We start from the raw sequence: 12727 nt of genomic DNA on the forward strand, positions 1-12727 counted from the left end.
AGCCCCTCGACATAATCCTTCAATATGCCACAGATCGGTTAAGATTTGGATATAGCTGCCATATAGACCGATCTCTCTATTTCAGGTTTTGGGCCCATAAAAGGTGCATTTATTGTCCGATGTCGCCAAAATTCAGGACAGTGAGTTAGGTTAAGCCCTTCGACTTCCTTCTGCAATATGGCCTAGATCAGCCCCGATATAAGGTTTTGGACCCATAAAAGGCGCATTTATTGTCCGATTTCGCCGAAATTTGGGACAGTGAGTTGAGTTAGGCCCTTCGAAATTTTTGTGAAACGTGGCTAAATCGGTTTAGATTTGGCTATAGCTGCCATATAGACCGATATCACGATTTAAAGTTTTGGCCCCATAAAAGGCGCATTTATAATCCGATTTCACTGAAATTTGACACAGTGACTTATGTTAGTCTTTTCGAAATCTGTGTCCTATGTAGCTCAGATCGGTTTATTTTTAGATAAAGCTACTAAAAAGACCAATATTTTGTTATACACAATTGAACAATGACTTGTAGTTATAAGTATTTGGTCAAAATTGGAACATATTTTGATATAACTGCTATGGGACAAAAGGTATACAATTTTCACCGGATTTTGATGAAAGGTGGTTTACGTATATTTCCGAGGTGGTGGGTATCCAAAGTTCGGCCCGGCCGAACTTAACGCCTTTTTATTACTTGTTAAAATTCTCGTTGAGCGCTAAAACTGTTTACCGGCCTCCCAAAGACAGATCATGGGAAGAGAGCCTAGCGAAACAAATATCCATTCGAGATTTTGGAAATGTTTTCTAAAAGTTTTAAACATATAAATTGCTGCAATGAGAAGTCGGAAGAGGTCGATCGGAGATGACATAATTTGATTCTGATGCTTATCAATGCAAAGGGGTATTCAATATGCATGATATAAGATTCAAAATTTATATAATGTGTTTTCTAGTATGTCGTGAACGCACAGATTGCTCTGTGAAACTTGTGATGCTAACAGATGGGTATCTTCTTTGGGTGATTTCCTGTATGGTATGCCATCATACTGTGCCTTCAGTGGGTCAACAAGTATAGAGCGATATATCTTTGTAGGTTCAGCGTAGTAAACGCATTTGAAGTATTGAAGCAAAGTCCGTAAGACGATGTGATGTTGAAGAATAGGTCTTAGATATTAAATTCCACTGATTTCTCTCGTATTTAAGGTCGGAGGCCGTCGGGGTAACTGAAAATTTGTAATCCTGTGAATATCCTCTAGTGTTACCATCTTGACAAATCTGAAGTCTAGACATGGCGGTGTGTCTCGATCATACTGTCGCCTGATGTCAGGTTTGGAACTGAGCATATTTTCCATTGGAAGAAATTGGGTCATGTTCGAGAAACATCCAATCTTCTTGCCAATTTTTAACGGTAGGGTAGCCATATGTCTGCTAGAACTGTTTCCATAAGTCGTAAACTTGTTGATGTCTTTACAGATTTGGTATTGGTGTAAACTCAAAATTCGTTTTGAGGTTTTCTCCGCCTCTTAAAAATTAGTGAAAATTATATCGAGGTATGATAAATTGAAAACTAATATAACGCATTCGACTGAGTCGATTGTTGCACTGGTCCCCCCACAATCACGCCAAACGCTGTTTTTCGTGTCGAAAAGGATCCCAGCCAACGCATCGGAGCTGCAGGGTCGAAGAGGTTGTCGATTGGTTGACTTCTGCACAAATTTGGATCCGCCAAAGGTTGCTCAAAATTGAGGTTTTCGGTGTGTAGGTTGTCATAAAGAACATTCAACGGTAAGGTCTTTTGTAATGGAGTCAAAACGTCTAAATTGAGATTGGATTCTGCTATTGACCACAATGTAGAAGCACAAGCTTGAGTTGAAATTTTTTACTTACTTTAATTGGCTATGACAGAATATTTGTTCCACTAGCCGAACGTAGAATAGCGTTCCAAGCGCCTCGGCCTTCTGCGCTCATACTAAAATCTCTGGCACCAAGTTTCGAGGTGTCTCCCACAACTTGATCTTTCCATCGGGCTTTTGGTCTTCCCGGTTTGCGTGTACCACCGTGTTGGCCTTCAAAAGACTTCTTTGCTGGAGCTTCTTCATCCATTCCGACAACATGACCTAGCCAACGCAGCCGTTGTATTTTGATGCGTGTAACTATGCTATCGTCGTCATACAGCTCATACAGCTCGTGGTTCATACGTCGCCTATATTCTCCGTTAACGCAAACTATTCATATATTTAACTATTTCCATATATTTTACGAAGAATCTTTCTCTAAAATACTCCAAGCACTGCCTCGTCTGCTTTTACAAGTACCCATGCTTCAGAACCATATAACAGCACGGGTAGTATCAGTGTCTTGTATAGTGTAATCTTCGTCTGTCGAGAGGTGGCCTTGTTTCTAAACTGCTTACTTAGTCCAAAGTAGCATCTGTTTGCCAGTATTATACCTCGCTTAATCCCAAAACTGGTGTCATTCGTTTCGGTTACGGCGGTGCCGAGGTAGATAAAGTTACTGACTGTCTCAAAGTTGTGGTTCCCAATTTTCTCCAGTTTCTTTATCTGCTCGGTTGTGCAAGGCTTTTTGGGAGTTGAAACGATCCATTTCGTCTTATCTCCATTTACTGTCAGACCCATTTTCACTGACTCTTTTTCGATTCTTTCAAAGGCTGCAGTTACTACTTCCGATGACCGACCTATGATGTCGATGTCGTCGGCATAGGCGAGTAGCATGTGTTCTTTTGTGATTAGTGTGCCATGTCTATTCACATCTGCATCTCGTATAATCTTCTCCAGCAGGATATTAAAGAGATCACACGATAAGCTGTCTCCTTGTCTGAAACCTCGTTTGGTATTAAATGGTTCGGAGAGGTTCGTATCAGCAAGTGTCATCCTGCAGAGTCTTATAAATTTTGCAGGGATACCAAACTCAGACATGGCTTGAAATACCTTTGAACATAAAGGAGTATCGTAGACGGCTTTGTAGTCAACAAAGAGATGGTAGGTGTTGATTTGTCCTTCTCGGGTCTTTTCCAGGATTTGGCGCAGTGTGAATATCTGGTCTAGGGTGGATTTACCAGGTCTAAAGCCGCATGGATAGGGCCCAATTATCTCATTGACTTTAGGTTTTAGTCTTACACACAGTACGCTCGAAAGTATCTTATATGTGATGGGGAGGAGACTTATTCCTCTGTAGTTGGCACATTTCGTCTTGTCTCCTTTCTTGTGTACAGGACATAGTATACTGAGGTTCCAATCATCGGGCATGCGTTCTTCTGGCCAGATTGCGCAGATAAGCTGGTTTTTGGTTTTCTGTGTTTTTCAATTTTTTACTGTTCCAAAAAATGGATCAAAGAAGCGGTATTAAGTTTTGTGTATCAAAAAAGCGCGATTCACAAGTGTTTCGAAGATGGGAAAAACGCAACCAATAGTTGGAAAGATAATTGAGGGAGAAAACATAGTTATTGATGAATAAATAAATACTATTTGGGAAATTTAAAATAACGGTCATATTTGATCACACTTTTGATACTTTGTTGGCTCCGAAATAGGGTGTACACTCGATTAATCGTTATTTGAACCTGGATTTTCAAATAAACAATTAATCGAATAATCAAAAAATACAAATACATGTACACCCTCAGTTTTTGGCGAGTGGCCAAAGATGTGTGCGGTCTAGCATTGTCCTGGTGGAATATGACATCTTTACGATTGACCAATTCTGGTCGCTTCTCCTTGATGGCTGTATTCAATTTGTCCAATTGTTGACAGTAAACATCCGAATTAATCGTTTGGTTCCTTGGAAGCAGCTCAAAATATACCACACCCTTCCAATCCCACCAAACAGACAGCATAACCTTCTTTTGGTGGATATCAGCCCTTGAAGTGGTTTGAGCTGGTTTACCATGCTTGAACTATGATCGTTTTCGACTAACGTTGTTGTAAACACTCCATTTTTCATCTCCAATTATGACTCGTTTTATTATATATGATGAATACAAATAAATATAAATAATTGGTAATGAACATGATAAAAATATAAATTCAAAGAAAATTGATGAAAAGATGAAAAGCCAAATTGTAGAGCCAAATTATGCAAAAATTAAAATGATCTTTTATGCATAAATGTCGGTTAAACAAGCAGCAATGAGCAATTAGAGTTTTCGCGGACTTGAAAATTTATGGAAAGTCGTTCGCAAATTGCTTTATTGTTTTTCAAAATGTTCCCCATTAAGATCTATACACTTTTGTATGCGCTTGAACCAGCTGTCGAAGCACTTTTGCCACTCTGATTGAGGTATCTCCAAAACATGCATTCTGAGCGTGTCAACCGCTATTTCAGGTGTCGAAAATCGTTGACCTCTCAATTCATGTTTTACGTACGGGTATAAAAAGAAGTCATTCGGTGCCAAGTCAGGACTTTATGGCGAATGACTCATCAAATCGATGTTTTGAGTCCTCAACCAATCGACTCGAGCCTTTTTTTGAACGATTGGCAAATTGTGTGGGATCCAAAGCAAGAAAATTTTTTATACCATTCCGTTTTTTAGCCATTCCGTTTGTAACACTTCGAAATATTCGTCTAAGACTCCATTATATATATTCTTAATCGTCTCGACGTTCTGAGTTGATCTAGTCATGTCCGTCTGTCGAAATCACAATAGCAGTCGAACGCGTACATATAAACCCGATTTGATTTCATGAGTCGTTCGAAGTCGCAATTTTTGTCCGATTTGGCTGAAATTTTGCAATCAGTCTATAAACTGATATTGCACCCACGATAACCGGTCTCTCGATGATCCTTGTTCGGTTCCAAGAAGCTTTGATTTTTGCTGGTTTGGCAAAAGTTTTGACTAACAGAATAACAATAGAAATGCCTTTATCTGAATCCCATATGATCTTTATTGGTCTATGAGTTCGCTCGAAATTCGGATGTTAGAAGTAATCCATTCTTAAAAGACTTTATTTCAGCCCTATATTCTCATGATATACGATTTAGAGATGTTTTCGGTGGTGAGGTGGGGGAGGCGTCCCCCAAACACTTGGCCCTAAAATTGGTTATCAAAGCCCCATATTACGATGGTCAGTAAAAAATTGCTGTTTGTGGGGTATTTTGGGGTGTGGGGTTGTCCTCGAAACACTTAACCCTGAGAATATAGCAGCATATAATAATATATATTTGAACCCCATATTGCAATTGTGCTCGATATCAAATTCGGTTTCAAATCTCAAGAAGCTTTCGTTTTGACCCTCATTGCAAAAGTCAGCAAATATATCTGGTTTCGGGTATGGGCCTTTAAACCTATCAATATCGAGCTATCTTTTGCAAGCACTAGCCTTGCAGCTTAGTACAGGGTAGCAGAGATTAAGTGTTACCAAATCCGTTAAACTAGAAATGACAGCTAAACGATAATAGTAGCTGACCTGACGTATAGATGGCGGTAGTAGTATGAAAATAATATTTTCCCCAATTTGTTGTTCTTTCTTCTTTAGGTTGACTTCTGTTGGCACTCTCATCGCATTATCTTTATTAACAACTCATAATATTGTCAACGAACCACCACTAAAAGCATGTGTTTATTTAAAAATAAAGTTCATGTTGAAGTTCAAGCATAGTAAAGTTATTGCGTTACATATGTCGAGGAAATCACAACCGGCTATTGTCGGCGAACTCAAACACATCAAAGTAAACCAACTGGTTTTGTATCGCACCATTAATCCATCAAAATGGGTTCGGCCAGTGAAGACTCGAATTGAACGAGATCGATACCGTAGTGCCATTCAAATGGCTAAAGATCTGAAAAAACCGTAAAAGGATGCAACATACGACGTCTGATCGAAACAAAATTTTCAAATTTCGTGAGTTTTTTTATATATATTGTTTATACCAACTTTTTTGGATTGCCCGTTTGTTTTTGACAGATAAAAAGGTAAGCCGTTTTCTGTGTTTTTCGATTTTTTACTGTTCCAAAAAATGGATCAAAGAAACGGTATTAAGTTTTGTGTATCAAAAAAGCGCGATTCACAAGTGTTTCGAAGATGGGAAAAACGCAACCAATAGTTGGAAAGATAATTGAGGGAGACAACATAGTTATTGATGAATAAATAAATACTATTTGGAAAATTTAAAATAACGGTCATATTTGATCACACTTTTGATACTTTGTTGGTTCCGAAATAGGGTGTACACTCGATTAATCGTTATTTGAACCTGGAGTTTCAAATAAACAATTAATCGAATAATCAAAAAATACAAATACATGTACACCCTAGCCCGAGATTATAACTGCGATGAGTTACAAACGCAAGGACGAGGGGGACATTGATGAGTATACAAATTCTTTTTGAAAATGTATATCGAAAAAGGAGCCCAAGATAAAGCCTTACAATTTTCACAAAGACCAAAGCAAAAAGAAAGTTAGACTCGAATAAGCCGAGGAGTGGCTGCGCTTGCACGAACTTAGTGGATTACCTTAATTCGTGTACTCTGAACAGATAAATTTCCCAACTCAGCAATTTGTAAACTTCCAATATAGCACAAATGACGCCAGCAGTAGGAGTGGAAAATAAGCACTGAAAAATTGTTTCTGATCTTCTCGCTTGGATTCGAAACAAGACGTTCAGTGGCATAGGCGGACATGTTAACCTCTGCGCTACGGTGGCCTTCAAATGCAAATAAATGCACTAAGTTATGATGCCCTGCACCCTGTAGTATGCCAATCTGGATGCCCTGTAGGATGCCATTGCATGGGAATGGGCCAAAATATTTGCAGATTTCATTGCAACTAGTTTTTTGACCGACTCAAAGCCCTAGTCAAGGCTTAAGGTAGTCATATCGAGCAGAAGTGAATGGAGTCTTCAACGAGCGTTGCCTTTTATATTTTGGGATTGTACAATCCTTGTGTTGCAATCTGCCAACTGACAGCTCTATCGCTAAGCTTGACATTTTAGAGGTAATACGTACTTAGAACATTTTGGCAAATGAGCACTATTTGTGTGGTTTACAGTAACTTCAAAGATTCATCTCGCCCAAAAAATGGAATTAAATCACTTGAACATTTTCGTGCGACTATTTTTTACAACTTTTGCCATGCACTTAACAAGAGCGCATCGATGAACTTAATTCAATTTTTGGCGATGAAGCTCCATCAAGGACCAGTGTTGATCGATGCTATGGTGAATTCAACCAAGGTCGTAGTTCACTTCAAGACGAATTTCGTGAAGGTTGTCCAAAATCAATTGTTGTTCCAAAAACCATTGATGCTGTGCGCCAACTGATATTGCGAGCTCTTCATGTGACCGACCTATCGTCAGATTGAGACAACCTTAGGTATTAGTCGGACCAGCATACATTCAATTTTGCATGAACATTTGACTGTCAAAAAAATTTGTTCGCTTTGGATCCCACACAATTTGCCAATCGCTCAAAAAAAAGGTTCGTGTCGATTGGTCGAAAGAAATGCTCCAAGACTACCATCGTGGTGCTTCGAAACACGTCTATAACATCGTGACAGGTGATGAATCGTGGGTTTACACGTATGAGCCTGAAAGTAAACAGCAGTCGATTGTATGGTTGTTTTAAGATGGACCAAATCCAACAAAAGTTGCTCGCGCACGAAGTACTTCCAAGCTTGCAAACTTTCAAAAAACTGGACATATCCCAATCGTACCACTAGAACAACGCAGAACAGTCAGTTCTGAGTGGTACACAACCATTTGTTTGCCAGTTGTCTTACAAGAAATCAGGAGAACCAACCGCCGAAGGCGGATATCCCTCTTCACCGCGACAATGCAAGCTCTCACACATCGGCTCAAACAACTGCATTTTTGAGCACTCAAAACATTGATTTGATGAGCCATCCGCCGTATAGTCCTGACTTGGCACCGAATGGCCTCTTTTTATCCCGTACGTAAAAATTAAAATGGGAGGTCAACGTTTTTCGACACCTGAAGAAGCGGTTGATGCGTTCAGAATGCAGTGCTTCGATAATTGGTTCAAACCCCCGCAAAAGGTGTACAGATCTAAATGGGGAATATTTTGGAAAACAAAAAACTGATATTCGATGATTAATAATTGTGCCTTGGATTGGTAACACTTCTTGTGAGCTATCCCTTATGAGATACAGGATACTGCAAGGGCATATCCTCATCCCAAATCATTGTGTGAATCTCTTTCGGTTTCTGCGGATCTTGTAGATATTTCTTCCTTGGAGTGGGTTTGCAATGGTTTACGACTTTAACAATACTGCAAAGAGAATTTGTATTAAAACCTATCAAAAGTCTGTAAAGAGCTTAATACCTGTTCCATAGATATTTTAGTGTACTTTTCTTTAAAACGAAGAATATAAAGATAAGTAGGCCTTGAATGGATTTATAAAAGTCCGTCATTATAAAGAGTGGTTCCGCAATACTAACGTGACGTAAGAAAAACGAAACACTGTCCATAATCCATGATATGCCCATTAAGATGAAAAGGCGGAAAACAGCTAAGGCACTTTAAAGAAAAAAAAAAAAATAATAAACAGTTTTAAAGAAGTCAATTCAGACGATTGGTTTATATGGGGCTATATCTATATATGCAACTATTTGAGGCCATTTGGTGTGAGTGTTAGAGGGCACTTAAAAAATTCTAAATTGAGGCTAACGAACCGTAGCTACACACAAAAAAATAAAAATCAGCTTCCATCGCGAAAATAATTGATCCAAACGATTTTTTAATTGAAACCACTTCAATAATGAAAATGATAATATCAATCATAGTTTTTGAAAAGGGGTGATCGAAAAATTTTCAATTAAATAAATGTACTTAATTAACTTGATTTTTATACCCACCACCGAAGGATGGGGGTATATTCATTTTGTCATTCCGTTTGCAACACATCGAAATATCCATTTCCGACCCTATAAAGTATATATATTCTTGATCAGCGTGAAAATCTAAGACGATCTAGACATGTCCGTCCGTCTGTCCGTCTGTCTGTTGAAATCAAGCTACAGCCTTTAAAAATAGAGATATTGAGCTGAAATTTTGCACAGATTCTTTTTTTGTCCATAAGCAGGTTAAGTTCGAAGATGGGCTATATCGGACGATATCTTGATATAGCCCCCATATAGACCGATCCGCCGATTTGGGGTCTTAGGCCCATAAAAGCCACATTTATTATCCGATTTTGCTGAAATTTGGGACGGTGAGTTGTGTTAGGCCCCTCGACATCTTTCGTCAATTTGGCTCAGATCGGTTCAGATTTGGATATAGCTGCCATATAGACCGATCCTCAGATTTAGGGTCTTAGGCCCATAAAAGCCACATTTTATAACCGATTTCGATGAAAATTGACACAGTGAGTTGTGTTAGGCCCTTCAACATTCTTCGCCAATTTGGCCCAGATCGGTCCAGATTTGGATATAGCTGCCATATAGACCGATCCTCCAACTTATGGTCTTAGGCCCATAAAAGCCACATTTATAATCCGATTTCGCTGAAATTTGGGACAGTGAGTTGCGTTGAGCCCTTCGATATCCTTCGTCAATTTGGCTCAGATCGGTGCAAATTTGGATATAGCTGCCATATACACCGATCCTCCGATTTATGGTCTTAGGCCCATAAAAGCCACATTTATTATCCGATTTTGTTGAAATTTGGGACAGTGAGTTGTGTTAGGCCCGTCGACATCCTTCGTCAATTTGGCCCAGATCGGTCCAAATTTGGATATAGCTGCCATATAGACCGATCCTCCGATTTATGGTCTTAGGCCCATAAAAACCACATTTATTATCCGATTTTGCTGAAATTTGGGACAGTGAGTTGGGTTGAGCCCTTCGACATTTTTCGTTAATTTGGCCCAGATCGGTCCAAATTTGGATATAGCTGCCATATAGACCGATCCTCCGATTTATGGTCTTAGGCCCATAAAAGCCACATTTATTATCCGATTTTGCTGAAATTTAGGACAGTGAGTTGCCTTAGGCCCTTCGACATCTTTCTTCTATTTGGCCCTGATCGGTTCAGATTTGGATATAGCTGCCATATAGACCGATCTCTCGATTTAAGGTTTTGGGCCCATAAAAAGCGCATTTATTGTCCGATGTCGCCGAAATTTGGGACAATGACTTGTGTTGGGCCCTTTGATATTTGTCTTCAATTTGGCTCAGATCGGTCCAGATTTGGATATAGCTGCCATATAGACCGATCTCTCGGTTGAACAATGACTTGTACTTATAAGCATTTGGTCTAAATCGGATGATATCTATAGAGCTGCTATGTGGCATAAGGTATGCATTTTTCACTGGATTTTGACGAAATGTAGTTCACATATATACCCGAGGTGGTGGGTATCCAAAGTTCGGCCCGGCCGAACTTAACGCCTTCTTACTTGTTTTTTAATTTTTAAGTTTATATTTAAACAAGTAAAAAGGCATTAACTTTTGATACCCACCACCTCGGGTATATATGTAAGCCCCCTTTCGTCCCAATCCTATGAAAATTGGAAAATTGGCATATCGGTCTATATGACAGCTATATCTAAATACAGTCCTATTTTTACAATATTTGGGTCGGATGGCGGGTGGCCTAAGACAGCTCACTGTTTCAAATTTCAGTGAAATTGGATGAAAAATAATGTTTTTATGGGCTTCAGATCCCGATCTGCCGATAAGACCGGTCTATATGGCAGCTATATCTAAATATAGTCCGATCTGAACCACACTAAGGTCTGATGCGGGAGGCTTAAAATAACCAACTGCTTAAAATTTCAGCGAAATTGGGAAATAAATAAAGCTTTTGTTGGTTTCAGATCCTTTATCGACAGATCGGTCTATATGGCAGCTATATCTAAATATAGTCCAATCTGAACCATATTAAGGTTCGAAGTTGAGAGGCCTGAATCTACTCACTATTTCAAACTTCACCAAAATCGGATGAAAAATTAAGTTTTAATGGGCATTAGACCCCTTATCGGAAAATCGGTCTATATAGCAGCTATATCCAATTTAGCCCGTTTAAGAACTTAATCAGCGTGCATCAAAAAGACGTATCTGTGCCAAATTTCAGCGCAATATCTGAATGTTTGAAGCCTGTAGAGTGATTATAACGGACGGACGGAAGGACACAAGGACATCGTTAAATCGTCTTAGAATTTTACGACGATCCGAAATATATATACTTTGTAGGGTCCGAAATTGACATTTCGATGTGTTGCAATCGGATTGACTAAATGAATATACCCCTATCCTACGGTGGTGGGTATATACAAATATTATTGAACATTGTCGCAACTGTCAAATAAATTGAAAAATTAATATAAAAATATAATTTTTTAAATTTTCAAAAAATAAAAGCCGCTATTTGTTCAAATTCATATTTTAAGGAAATATATCTCCAAAAAAAAATTAAAAGTTATTTTAACAACTCCTTCAAGATAGAACCAATTTGTTAAGCCATTAACCATTCCATTAAGAAACAGGGTCAAACTTCTCACATATCAATGAGTGCTGTCCGTTTCTAGTTTTAAGCTCATTCGATTTGTCTGTCTGTCTGTCCGTCTGTCCATGTTAATTTGTGAACAAAGTACAATTCGCAATTTTCATCCGATCGTCTTCAAATTTGGCACAGGCATGTTTTGCGGTCTATAAACGAAGTTTATTGAAATTGAAAAAAATTGTTTCAGATTTGGATATAGCTCCCATACATATGTTCGTCCGATTTGCAGTAATAATGCAATAAAATGGTCATTTGTTAACCGATTCTCTCGAAATTTGGCAGGAAGGATTTTCTTATGAAAATCATTACTGGTGAATTTCATAGAAATCCGTCGAAATTAAGATACATCTGTCATATATATATATATATACATATCGCCCGATTCTGACTTCTTTGGTCACTGCAAGCACATTTATGCACCAATCTTGTCAAAATGTTGTACAGCGCTTTCCCCGATGGCCACCACAATATCTAAAAGTTTGCTAGGAATCGGTTTGCTGATATGTTCGTCCGATATTGGGAAATATTTCAACAAAGTGCTCATTTGTTAACCGATTCTCTCAAAATGTGGCAAGAAGGATTTTCTTATACCTTCTAATATTACTGGTGAATTTCGCAGAAATCGGCTCAGATTTATATAAAGCTGCCATATATGTATTTTACCCGATTTTCACTTCCAGAGTCACTGCACCGAAATTTGATACGGATTGTTGAATAACCTATCTGTTCCATCAAAACTGGTTCAGAACTAGATATAGCTCCCACCTTATACATATAGTTTAGGTGTAGGGTGTTGTAAAGTCGGCATCGCCCGACTTTTGCCTTTCCTTATTGGTTTTGCAAAAATATTATCATAACCGATTCTCATAAAATTTGGCGCAGAGGATTTTCTCATGATTCTCGGTACTGATGTGGAATTTCATAGAAACCGTTTCAGGTTCAGATATACACCCAGAAAAATTTGTTTGCTGATATCAGCAAACGCTGTCTGCTGATATTAAATTAAAAAAATTTTAGACTATTCACAATTGTTGAACCTTTAAACAACAATTGAGGCATTTGCTATATATTAATCAAAAAATTTGCCAATTTTAGGCGTTAATTGTTTTGTAGGTAATTTGTCTGTTGATACTGAAATTCGAATAAAAATTAGCCAATTGTAGAAAATTTTAAAAACTTTTAAGTTAAAATTGAAAAATAAGATGGAATATATCAATTGTTGAAATATGATGATATTATGAAATTTTTGAGC

General features: G+C 38.3%; 1 protein-coding gene across 2 annotated transcripts in view; it reads right to left on the reverse strand.

The window, feature by feature from the left end:
• Positions 1-4132: 4132 nt before the first annotated feature.
• LOC131994258 (G-protein coupled receptor Mth2-like) overlaps positions 4133-12727 on the reverse strand; it is a 29906-nt gene continuing 21311 nt past the window's right edge. For both annotated transcript variants that reach the window (XM_059360909.1, XM_059360908.1), the window contains exons 6-7: positions 8296-8490; positions 4133-8241 (exon numbers count right to left, since the gene is read on the reverse strand). In XM_059360909.1, coding sequence (XP_059216892.1) covers positions 8103-8241; positions 8296-8490 — 334 coding nt within the window. In that variant the 3' untranslated portion in view covers positions 4133-8102. The remainder of the gene's footprint in view (positions 8242-8295; positions 8491-12727) is intronic.

Source organism: Stomoxys calcitrans, chromosome 1 (assembly GCF_963082655.1).
Source record: "Stomoxys calcitrans chromosome 1, idStoCalc2.1, whole genome shotgun sequence".
Lineage (NCBI taxonomy): Eukaryota > Metazoa > Arthropoda > Insecta > Diptera > Muscidae > Stomoxys > Stomoxys calcitrans.